Raw genomic sequence first — 14,760 nt, 5'->3', positions numbered from 1 at the left:
AGATGATCTTTATTTGTTGGAATGTTCTTCCCAGTGTCCAGAGGAAACCAGACTTACTCTAGATCCTTTTCCCGACCCTAGTTCATACGTGGAGACTCACAGCCCAAATCTGCGAGCTCTTCAAGGGCAGGAGCCTTGATTTATTGATTTTTGTGTTCTCCCAGCACAGGCCTGGAACACTTGAGGTGCCTGCAAGTATTTGCTGAATAAGAAAGATTGCTCTCATACTCCTTGGAGACTTCTCTTCCCAAATCCTTTCAACTTTTGAATTTCTTTGCCACTGTGGCCCCTCTCCAGCCTGGTACCCAAAACGGAATGTGATTCTCCAACAATCCATCGCTGACCTCCCTGACTCTCCAAGATGTTACCCATCCATCCATTGCTATGGATGTGTATTGCTGAGATCACATTATCCCTTTGAGCAACCACACATCTGCTGATGGTTGGTACTGTTTATCCCTCTTTACCTGTACAACTGTTTGGAACCCAAGTACAGAATCTTGCATTCATTCATATGAAATTTCTTCCTCTTAGATTGGCTCATTGTTTCAGCCTGTCAAGAGAAATTTGGATTCAACTCTAAGGGCCCCAATATTGGGAATTCCCCAAAAGTCACATCACCTGTGAATTTGCTAAGCAGACAATTGATGCCTTCAAGTAAGTCACTGGTAAAAATGGGGACAGTTGGCAGGACAGGGTGCTGGTGGCCTGTTCTTAAAGATCTCCATGAAGTCAACATTAATCTAATCAATTAGTGTCTTTGGGGCATCAATGGTCAACAGACAGTGGTCAGTCTATGTGTCAAGGATATGGGAAGGTGGGCGGCAGTGGGAAAAGCAGAGACTTTGAAGCCTTTACATGTGGATTCTAATCCCCCTCTTCCCATCTGAGTGATCTTGGGCAATCCTCTTCACATTCCTGAGCCTGTTTCCTTATGAGTAAACTGGGGATGGAAATAGTATCTATCCTATAAGGCTGTTCTGAGGTGTCCTGACCTTCCCGCTTGTGCTGCTTGGTGGGGAAGCTGCCCTGTGCTTGCGATAACGGTGCTGTGCAGGTGGAGTCTTGACATGCTGCTATCCACTGCGGTCTCCTAACACCACATCTTCAGTGCAGCAGTTCCCAGTCCTCTGAGCTCATAGCACCCCCAAATCCAGAACTGGGTGGGTGTGAATTTCTGCTGCATCTGGTGCATTGCACTAAAGCGAGACAATGTGGTTAAGTTCATGGTTGTGACTCTTACTGGCTGGGTGACCCCATACAAATCACCCAACTTGTCTGGTCATCAAGTTCCTCATTTGTAAGATGAAGACACTAGGGTGCTCAAAGTCAATTCCCACTTGACACTCTGATCAACAAGCACAAGGATTCTAATTTCCTCACACTCGTTATTTTCCACTGTTTTGATAATAGCCATTCTAGTGGGTGTGAAGTTGTAACACATTGTTGTTTTGTCTTATATTTCCCTAGTGATTAGTGATGTTGAACACCTTTTCATGTGCATATAGGCCACTTGTATATCTACTTTGGAGAGACGTCCGTTCAAGTCCTTTGGCCATTATTGAATTGGGTTGTTTGATTTTTGCTGTTGTTGAGTTATAGGAGGTCTCTGTATATTCTGGATATTAATCCCTTATTAGATAATATGATTTGCAAATATTTTCTCCTATTCTATGGGTAGCTTTTTAACTCTCTTGATATATTGTCTTTTTGGCACACGAAGAGTTTTAATTTTGATGAAGTCCATTTTTATCTATTTTGTTGTTTGTTGCTGTTGTTGTTACCTGTGTTTTTGGTGTCATACTTAAGAACCCATTGCCAAACCCAAGGTCATAAGGAGATTCCCTACGCTTTTCTATAAGAGTGAATTTCTTCTAAGTGAATTGTACACTTTAAAATGGTTTCAATGGGCTATACTATCAAAAAACCAAAATAATGAGTGTTGGCCAGGATGTGGATAAATTGAATAACAAGTGTTGGATGAATGTGGAGAAACTGGAACTCTTGTACACTGTTGGTAGATTGTAAAACGGTGCTGCCACTATGGAAAACAGTATGGAGGCTCCTTAAAAAAATTAAAAACAGAACTATGGCATGATCCAACAATTCCATTTCTGAGTGGATATCCAAAAGAATTGAAAGCAGGGTCTCAAAGAGCTATTCACAGACCCATGTTCATAGCAGCACTATTTACAAGAGTCAAGAGGTAAAAGCAACCCAAATGTCCATTGATGGATGAATGGATAAACAAAACATGGCATATACATACAATAGTACATTATTCAGCCTTCAAAAGGAAGGAGATTCTGACACATGCTACAACATGGATGAAACTTGAGGACGTTAAGTGAAACAAGCCAGTCACAAAGAAGCAAAGACTATATTACTTTACTTATACGAGGTATCTAAAGTGGCCAAAATCATAGAAACAGAAGGAGAATGGTGGTTACCAGGGGTTGGATATATGAGGAAGAGGGGACTTGTGTTTAATCAGTACGGAGTTTTGGATTTGCATGAAGAAAAAGTTCTGGAGGGTCTGTTTCACAACAGTGTGAAAATACTTAACACTACTGAACTATACAGTTGAAAATGGTTAAAATGGTAAATTTCATGTGGTGTATATTTTACCACAATAAAAAAGTGTTTATCCTGTCCCACCCCATAAATGGGGTGTTTTTGTTGGACAACAGATTTTTAATGAGGAAATAAGATTATTCTGCAAACTACAACCCATATTGGAACTTTGAGGTAAAGTTCAGGTGAATTTGACTTAGTCCATTGTTCTATAGACTCCTTTATTAAATAGAGCCTAAATAATTTTCCCTCCCAGTGATTTCACCCTCTGGTCCTGCTTCTACCTCTTGAGTCTACAGGACAAGTCTAATCCCTTGGTTGGTGGTTGGTGACAGCTGCCATGATCACAGTAGTTATGACTGATTGTCTGTCTCCCCTGTGTTGGCACAGGACACACATTCTGTCGTAGGTATTGCTCCCCAGTATAAATAGAAAAAGCAGGGCACAGGAGACAAGCCACCTGGTCAAGGATGTTATACAACCAAGGGAGTAACGGAGCTGGGATGTGAACCCAGGTGTCCCTACCTCCAAAGCTCATGTTCCTGTTGCTAGACCAGATTGCCTCTTAGCCAGATTCCTCCTCAGCCTTATTCTCTATGACCCCTTATTGTTTTCTCAGATGCCATTGTTCTGCATCCCTCACCAGCTCATTCTTCCTCTTGCAGTAAACACCAGGTAAGTTCCCACCTGGTGGGAACAGAGGCAAGCCCTTCCTCTCAATACAGACATTGCCCACCTTCTCAGTGATGCCCTACTGGACCCAAACCCTATAGGGCCCAGTGTCCGCACAGAGGGAGGGGGCCATTGTCAGAAATCCATCCCAAGGCCTCTGAAGCCCTCATTCCTGCCCCCTCCCCTTGCTAAAAGGAGAACACTTTCCCATCCGTCTCTCCTGCAGTATTTCCTCCTGGGAGTTCCTGCAGAGGAAGATGTTGCAATCTCAGGATTAACAGCCTGTTTGTTTAAAGGGCTTATTACTGGTGCTTAATGCTATTTTGACAGGTGAAAGTGAGTCAATTATAGCTGGAAATAGTTCCAGCTGCATAGTCCCTTCCAGGTGGTTGCCCATTCCCTAGCCAAGGGACCTCTTTTCTCTTTACCAAAGGGCACTTCGTCTCTTTCCCTCATATCCTCTGACCTCCAAACCACATAAAGACTTTCCTCCTTCCAGGAAGGAACAATATTAAAGGCATGGAGCCTAAATCCATGAGAGGCGGGCTGCTGCAGCATCCCCGCTCCATGAGGGGGTGAAATGGGTGCTAAAGGGAGGCTTGACAGGTCAACCTCCAGGATAAAGAATGCAGCCCTAGCGAGCCTGGGTTCATACAGGTATCACTGTCCTCCATCAGCCACGAATGTGGCTGCCTCTCATTGAATGTCTCTCTAGGTCTTTCTTGAGGGCAATCGGTTCCTGTATTGATACCCATCCTAATTAGACCAGTGCTGGTCACAGGCTTGGGTGCCTCAGGTCGGGGGTCACCTTTATGAAGACAGCAAGAGTCCTTTCTGGGTGGCTCAAAGGACTTCCTCGGGTCACACCAAGTTAGGCTAAGGCCCCAATGAAGATCATTTCAATGTCCCCCAGAAATTGTCTTGTGTCACCAGAGCAGGACTGTGAACTGCCAGGTGGTTGGATGGACCACTGGATTCAGGGCCAAGCTGGCAGTCAGGAGTGTCATGAGATGTATTTGTAACAGGTATCTCACAGTTAATATGCCCAAGAAAAAGCTCTCTTCCTCAACATGCCCAAACACACAGAGACTTCTTCCAGACTCTCCCATCACAGAGAATGGCACCACTATCCACACATCTGCTCCAGCTCTAACTCTGACAGTCATCCTGGATTTCTCTCTTTCTCTCACCCCTTGAGGTCCTTAAATAGAATCCATTAGCAAATCCTGCTGCCTCTACTCCAAATGTTCTAGCAAATCTGACCAAAGTGTTGCATATCTACCACCACTGTCCCAGTCTAAGCCACAGTGATTCCCAACCTGGACTCTTGCAACTGCTTTCCAACAGATATTCCTGCTTTCCTTTTTGCCCCCCTGTGGTTTCTCCTCCACCCAGTGGCTGTCCAAGAATCATTCTCCACACCGCTCTCTGGGTGGGGGCAACAGATTGCTCAGAACTGGCACACATCTGCCAGCCTACTTCTCCAGGAAGGGAGGCTCAGAAAGGCCAGGTGACTTGCAGAGGTCAGACAACGAGTGAGTGGTGGAGCTGGGCCGCAAATGCACCTGGGAAAGGAAAACTGCCTCTCGAGCACCCCCCGCACCCCGTGGCTGCTCACCCGCGGACGGCGTGCAGCAGGCGCAGAGAGGGGTATGCAGTACGCACGTTGACGCGGTGCTTCAGGATGAGCTCGTTGACCCACTCGACCCGCTCCTTGCCGCCCCTGGCCATGAAGGCGGGGATCCACAGGATGCTGCCGTTGAGGCTGTGCAGCCGCTGCAGCAGCTTCTCCCGCCACGTGGCGTTGACCAAGTCCTCGAAGGCCCGCTGGATGACAGAGGGGTTCATGGTCACCAGGTCTGTCTTGAGCCCCACATCCCGGGCGTACTCCTGCACCGGGGCCAGGTTGCACCTGCCGGAGAAAAAGGCAGCGATGGTCCTTTCGGGGAAGCTGAGGCACTGCTGCTTAGACTTAACTTTATCCATCCTTTATCTCTCCTCGCATCCTTCTCATCCCCAAACAAAGACCTAGGGCATCTTCCTGAATTCACCAGGCCCTCCTGTCATCCCTGTTCTTTCTTCTCCTGACACACATATTGACTGGGCCCTTAGCACATCCATAGAACCTTGCTGGGCCCCGGGGTTGTACAATGCCTGCCTGTAAGTCAGCCCTCAGCCCACAAGATGACCATGCTATAGGCAGGTGTGACCTGGTCACATTAGGTGACAGAGTGAGGGCTCTGAAGACACACTCCTGGGTTCAAAATTCAGCTCTGATATTTTCTACCTGTGTGATTCTAGGTAACCCGATCAACCTCTCTGTGCTTTCTGAGAGCTTCCTCCTGGCTAGGGAAAAGCCACAACAGTTTTTTTTAGCTATGATGGACATCACAACAGCATCCCCTCCCAGGGATTAAGGCAGTCCCTAGACACCCAGTACTTAGAACACTGCTGGACCACAGTGAGAGCTCAGCACATGTTAACTGTTACCGTCGTCCTCACAGGGAGGAGCATCGGGTGGGCTTCCTGAGGTGGTGACCATCACAGGAAGTCTGGAAGGATGGCAGAGCAGAAGCCCATCTGTGGATAAGGCACCTCAGAAGAGTGTTTCTCCAGCTTGCAAGAGCAGAAGAATCATCTCAGGCAGTGGTTAAAAATACAGAATCCCGGGCTTCCCTGGTGGCGCAGTGGTTGAGAGTCCACCTGCCGATGCAGGGGACACGGGTTCGTGCCCCGGTCCGGGAAGATCCCACATGCCGCGGAGCGGCTGGGCCCGTAAGCCATGGCCGCTGAGCCTGCACGTCCGGAGCCTGTGCTCCGCAACGGGAGAGGCCACAACAGTGAGAGGTCCGCGTACCGCAGAAAACAAAAAACAAACAAAAAAACCCCAGAATCCCTAGGTCCCTCACCTGGAGGTCCAGATTCGGCAGGTGAGCTGAGGAATTGATATTTAGTCTTATAACCAGGCAGTTTAGGAAACATGACGCTATGGCATTTCAGGCCCAATAAATGTATCACGGGGGCCTAGGGGTATGAAGCAGTGTGGGTATTTAGGAGAAGGCAGGTGATTTGCTCTGATGGGGGCATATTGTGTGGAGGAGATGGGGTGAGAGAGGCAAGCAAGGTGAGATAGCAAAGGGTCTGTGTGTCAGGGATGCTGCCACCTGGCAGCCAGTGGGGGTCTGTACACAGTGGCGCCGTGTGACTTTTGTCCTGAAAGACCACACAAGTCGGCCCCATAGACAGGCAGATCTGTGAGAACCATAGAGTAAAGGTCAAAGTACAGCCACACATTGTTCTAAGTGGCTCTCGCCGTGGTGTTTCAAGTCCCTCTTTTCCAAGTGCGTGTGGACCGTTGCGGATGTGAGTCCTGGGAGAGGCAGAGCATGCTGTGGCCGTGCCTCTCAAAGTGCGGTCCACTCATCGGCACAAGGGTATTTGAAATGCAGAGTCTCGGGCCCCACCCCAGACCTGATAACTCTGCATCTTGATAAGCTCAGATGATTCATATGCTGGTTATGTTTGGAGACACTGGGCTAGAGCCTAACGGAAGGACTTCAGAGACCGCCAGCCGAACCGCCCAGGTTACAGATGATGAAACTGAGGCCCAGAAAGGGGAGTGACACACTCCAAGTCACGTGACAAATGGGCAGCAGAGCCAAGACTGGACTCCAGACATCATACCACTCATCTTGCTGTGCAAGTGTCAAAAAAACAAAACAAAGCAAAACACAAAAACTGTTGGTTAGAACCTGCTGTGGCCTCTGGAAATCCTGGGGCCAGGCTGGGTGGAGCACTGAAAACTCAATATGGAAACCAGGTCAGGAAGGCCGCCTTCAATGCTGCCAGGCTCCCCAGGAGGTGATCAGACCCTGCCAGGGTCAGCTTTTGCCCTCTGACCATACCTTTAACGCCCTCCGCAACTACCCTCACCCCTTCTCTGGCTTCCAATCAGACAAACCTGCCACTTCCCTTCTCCTCTCCCTTCTCCCCTCCGTCCCCAATTTTTCGACTGGAGAGCTTTGAGAAACAGGACTGAACCACTGGGTACGCCAGGCACAGACAGAACCTGGGAAAGGACAACAAACTAAGACAAGCGTGGCTGCTGGGCTGCCGCAGCTCGTGCATCACCGTGGATGCAGGAGTCAGCACGCCACCTAATCCCATGTCCTGAGGTCCAGGGAGCTCTGTGATAAGGCCACTTCCCAAAGCCCGGGACAAGGCTCTCTTTGCATCAAGAAAGTCCCGATAGAAACGTGAGATGCGGTTCTGCCAGCGCTGGGGTGCTGTTTGGGATGAAACTCGAGGCTCTGTGTGCCCTACTTTTGACCAGGGGACAGCAAGGCCTTGTTTTTGAGTTGGGTTGGGGGTCAGGTATCAGAGCCGTGAGTAACTGTGTCCAAATGTGTCCCCAGGCGACTGGAAAATGAGAGATGAGAATGAGAGCTCATTCTCTCTTTGGAGAGAATGCTGGTCAAGTACAAATACAAGTTTCTCTGTCGCCCCTTCACTTCCCAGATTTTGTCTACAGGAGAATAAAGGAACTAGTAGAGTACACCTTAAAAGAGTTTTCCAAACTTGGGCCAACAACTGGCCAGCCCAGGAGACTTTTTTAACCAACCTTTTGTGCTGGGCTCTATCCAGTGGTCAGCAAACTTTTTCTGCAAAGGGCCGGATAAATATTTTAGGCTTGTGGGCTAAATGCTCGCTCTGTGGCAAATTCTTCAACTCTGTACAACTAATTCAACTCTACATCGCAGTGAGAAAGCAGCCACTGAGGATATGAGAATGAATGGGCATGGCTGTGTTTCAGTAAAACTTTATTGATAAAAACAGGTTATGGGCCATAGTCTGCCTGCCTCTGTTCTAGACCAACGGTTCTCAATCTTGGCTGTACAAGATCCTTTTTGACCCACGTCCTAGAGAAATGGAAATAAAAACAAAAATAAACAAATGGGACCTAATGAAACTTAAAAGCTTTTGCACAGCAAAGGAAACCATAAACAAGATGAAAAGACAACCCTCAGAATGGGAGAAAATATTTGCAAACGAAGCAACTGACAAAGGATTTATCTCCAAAATATACAAGCAGCTCATGCAGCTCAATACTGAAAAAAAACAAAGAATCCAATCCAAAAATGGGCAGAAGAACTAAATAGACATTTCTCCAAAGAAGATACACAGACTGCCAACAAACACACGAGAGGATGCTCAACATCACTAATCATTAGAGAAATGCAAATCAAAACCACAATGAGGTATCACCTCACACCAGTCAGAATGGCCATCATCAAAAAATCTACAAACGATAAATGCTGGAGAGTGTGTGGAGAAAAGGGCACCCTCTTGCATTGTTGGTGGGAATGTAAACTGATACAGTCACTATGGAGAACAGTATGGAGGTTTCTTAAAAAACTAAAAATAGAACTACCATATGAACCAGCAATCCCACTACTGGGCATATACCCTGAGAAAACCATAATTCAAAAAGAGACATATACCACAATGTTCATTGCAGCTCTATTTACAATAGCCAGGACATGGAAGCAGCCCAAGTGTCCATCGACAGAGGAATGGATAAAGAAGATGTGGCACATATATACAATGGAATATTACTCAGCCATAAAAAGAAATGAAATTGAGCTATTTGTAGTGAGGTGGATGGAGACTGTCATACAGAGTGAAGTATGTCAGAAAGAGAAAAACAAATACCATATGCTAACACATATATATGGAATGTAAAGAAAAAATAATGGTTCTGAAGAATCTAGGGGCAGGACGGGAATAAAGACGCAGACATAGAGAATGGACTTGAGGACACGGGGAGGGGGAAGTGTAAGCTGGGATGAAGTAAGAGAGTGGCATGGACATAGATACACTACCAAATGTAAAATAGACAGCTAGTGGGAAGCAGCCACATAGCACAGGGAGATCAGCTCGGTGCTTTGTGACCACCTAGAGGGGTGGGACAGTGAGGGTGGGAGGGAGATGCAAGAGGGAGGAGATATGGGGATATATGTATATGTATAACTGATTCACTTTGTTTTAAAGCAGAAACTAACACACCATTGTAAAGCAATTATACTCCAATAAAGATATTAAAAAAAAAAATCTTGGCTGTACACCTGAAGCCCTCAGGCTCCCTGGGCTACATGCCCCCACCCCTCAGACGGACTTAATTGGTCTGGGGTGCAGTCTGGACATTGGAACTTTCCAAGGCTACCGAGCAATTCTAATGGACAGTCAAGGTTGAGAAAGGGGACTCACCCAACTAATCTTGTTTCAACCTTTTGGGACAACTGGCAAAGCTCAACTTAAATATGCCTGTCACTTTGTGTCCAGGGAACCTACTGCAGTTACCTGATGACAAAGCTGTGTGTGTCAATCTCCTGCCCGCAGCCGCTGTTCAGCAAGACCCCGGAGTTGCCCACGATGGCACAAGTCCCGAAGTGCTTGTTCTTCAGTGGAGAGGTTCTGGGGAGGAGCTCATAGAGGTTCTGGGACACGTTCATTGTGCTGTCTCGGTCGAAGATGTAATGAATAATATCTCCGGGTTTCAGGGTCCCCTTGAGGACAGAAATGTCCTTTTCAGCATCCAAGAACTTTAAGATTTGCTTCCTACGAAAACCAAACACACATGAGGAAAAAGTCTCCTGTTGCTACCTGCCCTTTGCCAACCCGGCTTTTCCTCTCCCTGGTCACCCTGCAGGGCTGATGCAGTCCAGCACACAGGGGCAGCTAGAGGTCAGATGCCCTCTGAGAATCTCTGGTTACACAGTTTTTAAAGTAAAATCTCCAGTTAGGATCCTCACCTTCCTAGGGGCAGGAATAAAACTTCCCTGGTAATTCTGAGAGGATTTCTATCCTTTTTCTGACCACATCTCATCCCGTCTATGTGCTTGACTGGAGAGTCTCCAATCTCTGGCTCTGGGCAGAGACTGGCAACACGGCCCAGAGGCCGATCTGGTCCTCCTTCTAGGAGATAGGATACCTGCCCTGGGAAATGACTTCATCAGGACTGAATGTGAGCTCATCATGAAGGGCCCTGGAAGGAAGGGTGACCTGCCATCCTGGTTTGCCTAGGAAAGCATGGTTTTAGACTGAAAGCCTTGTACCCCAGGGACAAACTGTACCTGAGTCTTGGGCAAACCCAGACCATGGTCATCCTATCTCATACTCCCCTCTCTGAGTGGGATTCAGGGCCACCATCTGACAGGCAGTCCTGAATTAGGACCTGGAAACCGGAAAGACAGGTGTCCCTCATTCCTCAGTGGCCTATTTTCTTCCCTGGAAGCCTTCTCTGTGCACAGGGGCCTCCCAGGGGGCGAGTGGGTGTGTGGACACTGTGAGGTGTGTCGACCACTCCCCGTTTGCAGGACTGCGAACATGGCCTGCCGTCCGTGCACTGGTCCTTTCTGGGCTGTGGGCTCCCTGGCCCTCCTCACTGCTGGCTTGTTTGGGGTTTGTAAATATCGATACCTCTCTGGTCCCACAGAGCAGCGTTGCTTTGTGTTGTTTCAGAACAAAGGTGATCAAAAGACAGCTCTCTAGGCTTCAGCGTGACTTTGATTTATGGGGAAAGCTCCGGAATCATCTAGCAAAGCACATAGATGGGATGGGATGTGGTCAGAAAAGGGATAGGAATCCTCTCAGAATCACCAGGGGAGTTTTATTCCTGCCCCCAGGAAGGTGAGGACCCTAACTGGAGGTTTCACTTTAAAAACTGTGTAAACTGCTCCAAAGATTTTTAGAAATGATTCAAGTCATTCAGAGAAGGAAATCTGGTACCCAGATCACCTGGAATTAATTTCATTTCCTGCAGCTAGCGAGCCCCCATCTAGAACAGACACAACGATGCTGTTCTTTTCCATCAAGCCCCAGAGGAACAGGACCTTCACACGCTTTGCAAATGTGAGAATTTGCAAGGTGGCTGCCCCATTGCACAGACGGTAACACTGATCCCTGAGAGCCTGTGTGATCTGAGATGGTCACAACCCGTGGCGTATACCAGCAGGAGGCACATTCAATTATTTGGGGAACTATAAAGAATTCAGAGGCTCCAGGCTGACGCCTGAGAAATCCTGATTCTGAGTGTGGCCCGGGTCTCAGCACGCTTTCAAAGGCTCCGAAGGGGACTCTAAGGTGGGTCCAGGTTTGGGGGCCTCTGGCGTCACCAAGGGGCACCTAGAATGCTTGACAGGGCACAACGCACCTGTTCCACTGGTCTTGCCTTATCAATAATCTGGATCTCGTGCTTTCATGCAGGGGAAACCACTCTTGATGCATAATTTGTATCTCTTGATGGAAAACAGAGATACAACAGAAAACATCATTTTTATTTATAGTGCTTTACCCGGGATTACACAACTTTACAAACTAATATGGTCTGGAAATTGCTGAAACCTTTGCAATTACTTACCCCCAGAGTATTTAAAAGCAAAGAGAGCCCCCCAGAAAGCCCATGGATAAACTCCTCTGTGGATGAATTAATTTCCAACTAATTGTGAGAAATTACTACTGAGTATTAAACATCATTCCAAATCACTCACAGAATCTTTATTATGAATAATTTTGGTGACTAATTGAAGGCAGATGAAGGAAATCCTTTTCCCCCCTGGGTGAAGGCACATTGTTCCTGCCGAGGTAGCTGTGTGTTTGCAGGATCCCCATGGCGGCCACAGTCTGGTCTTCTCCGAAAGGGGGAAATATCCTTTTCTCTACCCACTGGTGGGAGAAAGAGTGAGTGGAGATTGAGGTGGGCCTGTGCTGGCAGGAGGATTTCACTCACAGGTGGTGTAGTGGGGTGAATAGTGGCCTCCCAAATATATGTTCACCTCCTAACCCTGGAACCTGTGAGGTGCTTTGTTTGGAAACAGCATCTTTGCAAATGTATTTAAATTAGGGATCTCGAGATCATCCTGATTACCCTGATGGGCCCTAAATCCAATGACAAGTGTCCTTATCAGAGATAGGAGAGGGGACACACAGACACAGAGCGAAAGGCCATGTGAAGACAAGGCGGAGACTGGAGTGACATGGCTACACGGCAGGGAATGCCTGGAGCCAGCGGAAGCTGGAAGGGGCAAGGACAGATTCTCCCTTGGAGCCTTCAGTGGGAGCGCTCAGAATTCTGACCCCCAGAACTATAGGGGAATCCATTTCTCTTGTGTGAAGCTACTGAGTTGGTGGAAATTTGTTACAGCAGTCCGAGGACTCGTGCTTCACAGGGCTGCTGACCAGGGGTGAGTAACGCAGGTTGGCAGCTGTTGGGGTGTAAGAGGAAGGCCGAGGGCCCAGCCAGGGGCCCTCAGAAGAGGCCTTGAATGAGGGGAGGCAGAATGGTGGTGACAGGAGTCAGCTCCTTCAGATGCTTTCTCAGCTGCTAGGGCTCCAATCTCACACCTCTCTACTCCCCACACTTCCTCAGGCCCCAAATCCAAGCCTCAAGAACCTGGGGGTAGGGGCAATTTGACGGTGAGCCCACCTGAAGGGGGAAGCTCCCTGCTCTGTATGGTGGCTACGGTCAAGGCTGACCGCCATGCCCCAGCCCCCTGTTCTCAGCTTCCTCTCCACGATGACGGGCTGGGAAGGTGGGGCTGTGATAGTCAAGGCTTTCCCGTCTGGTCCTGGTTACTGCACTGAGCTCATCACCCCCATTCCCTCCTCCTGATGGGCGCTCCAGCAACACAGCACAAACACCAGACTTCAGGCAGCAGCTTGGCATGCCTGGCAAACTCCTAATTATCCTTCAAAACCCATTGCTCCTGGCAAGCCTTTCCTGGCCAGCCCTTTTATTCCCCTTACAAAATGGAGTACTCTCTTCAGTATGATCTATCTCCACCTATTTATATGAGGCAACACCGCCTCATGTGTACAGCACGCTGCCCTGCTCTATCTTTGTTACATTTGTGCCTCCTGCCAGCATGTCTGATTCATGTCAGCGCCCCTGGCTCCCAGCACAATGTCTGCAAGTGAATGGCTGGGTTATACTGACCAGCCATTTGCCGCGTCTATCACAGCTCTGTCAAAGTCAAGTGGCCAAAGTGCTGACATTGGAATCCCTTCCTTACAGTTCCCCATTCCCGCCACCCAGCAATGTCTGCACTGCTCTGGAAATGTCACTCTGCAAAGATCAGGACAAGAGCTGCTCTCTGGCTAAAACAGACCTCTCCCTTTGTGGTTAGGTGTCCCATCGGCTCCTGGGTCACCTGATGCCCAATTGTAGCTTTTCTTCATGTCATCAGGGAGTGGCTGCCTACTCAAGCCACACGGGCTGTGGGAGGAGACAGCTCTCCAAAGACAAATGGGGGGACCATTGCCGCTGAAAGGGCATGGACGCCAGGCAAGGACTGCTGCTTTGGGGTCCTCTGGGAGAAGCCATCTGTGATCCCCCTGCCCCAGGCTCTCACTGCTGCTGACCCAAGAGCCTCACTCCCTCCAAACCCAGGACCTCAGCCAGTTGCTCCTGTCACTTCCCCAGCCTGAGTCGCCGCACACATGTGCTGGGCTGCCGGGCTTGCCTGGGGTTTTTATTTCCAATTGATCAGTGAGAGATGAAACCTGCCTCAGCGGGAGGTAAACATTTTATTTCTATCCTGACTTCTTTAGATGACGGAGAGTGGCAATTTGCCAGCTTGTGCCAAAGAAGGCCAAGTCTGTCTCTTGTCCTAGAGGTAATTACCACTACCTGATCCTCAGAGAGAGCGTTTGGTTGTGTCTCCACTTGGCCGAGGCTGGTTGGATGTTGCGCTTAAAGCCTTCATTACTTCTGTCAACAACAGCCGGGGACGAGGAGCCATTTATTACAACTTCAGCTCTGGAAGGGGGAAAAAGAAAGAGGAAGAGGGGAGACATGATCTGTTAGCAAGCCAATGACAAGTCTAACAGTTTTGTTTTTGCACAAGCTTGAATGTAAACTTCTTCGGAGGAGCAAAATTGCAGTTATTACCTGAGAAGGGAAGGAAGTCTATTTATCTTCTAGAACGCACCAACTCTCTCCCTCAGGTATTACCTACATATATTCTGGGAGACAGGAAGGGGGTGATGAACTACCTTTCTCCCCACCCCCAGCCCCCGATGTCTCCTCCCAGTGAAACCTAGCCATCACTGTCGTAATAGTAATACTTCTTCAAGCCGCTTTTGTGAAACTCCGAAGAGCAGTTGAATTAACAACCAAGTATTATAAGATGGTTTACAAACTTAATAAAGAGGAAACAAAAACTCATACTGGGGCAATGGGATGTAGCTTTATCTCATTATCCCTTGTTTGTAAGATGCCACTTCAAACATCTGTGTAGTTCCAGAGTTATCGTAGCTCTGTTTCTCTCTCCCACTAGATTGTAAACAGGGGAGTTCCCTCACTCATTTCTATATTCCCCAATGGTCTAACATAGCAGCTGCTAAATAAATGTTTGTTGAATTTGAATTTGAATTTGACCTTGGTGGGGGTGCCTGGATGGATGAAGTTGCTGGCTGGCTCTGAATGTCCGGGGCCAATCATAATTCTGGGTGCAT

General features: G+C 48.1%; 1 protein-coding gene across 2 annotated transcripts in view; it reads right to left on the bottom strand.

Moving 5' to 3' along the window:
- Window positions 1–14,760, bottom strand: part of ST8SIA2 (ST8 alpha-N-acetyl-neuraminide alpha-2,8-sialyltransferase 2) — a 57,036-nt gene that overhangs the window by 8,543 nt on the left and 33,733 nt on the right. For both annotated transcript variants that reach the window (XM_024767715.1, XM_024767716.1), the window contains 3 exons: window positions 13,934–14,062; window positions 9,607–9,864; window positions 4,865–5,158 (listed from right to left, as the gene is read on the bottom strand). In XM_024767715.1, the coding sequence (XP_024623483.1) occupies window positions 4,865–5,158; window positions 9,607–9,864; window positions 13,934–14,062 (681 nt within the window). The remainder of the gene's footprint in view (window positions 1–4,864; window positions 5,159–9,606; window positions 9,865–13,933; window positions 14,063–14,760) is intronic.

The sequence above is a fragment of the Neophocaena asiaeorientalis genome, unplaced genomic scaffold, assembly GCF_003031525.2.
Source record: "Neophocaena asiaeorientalis asiaeorientalis breed wild unplaced genomic scaffold, Neophocaena_asiaeorientalis_V1.1 scaffold297, whole genome shotgun sequence".
Lineage (NCBI taxonomy): Eukaryota > Metazoa > Chordata > Mammalia > Artiodactyla > Phocoenidae > Neophocaena > Neophocaena asiaeorientalis.
The sequence above is the reverse complement of the archived record's forward strand: the minus strand, read 5'-3'. Positions and strand labels throughout refer to the sequence as shown.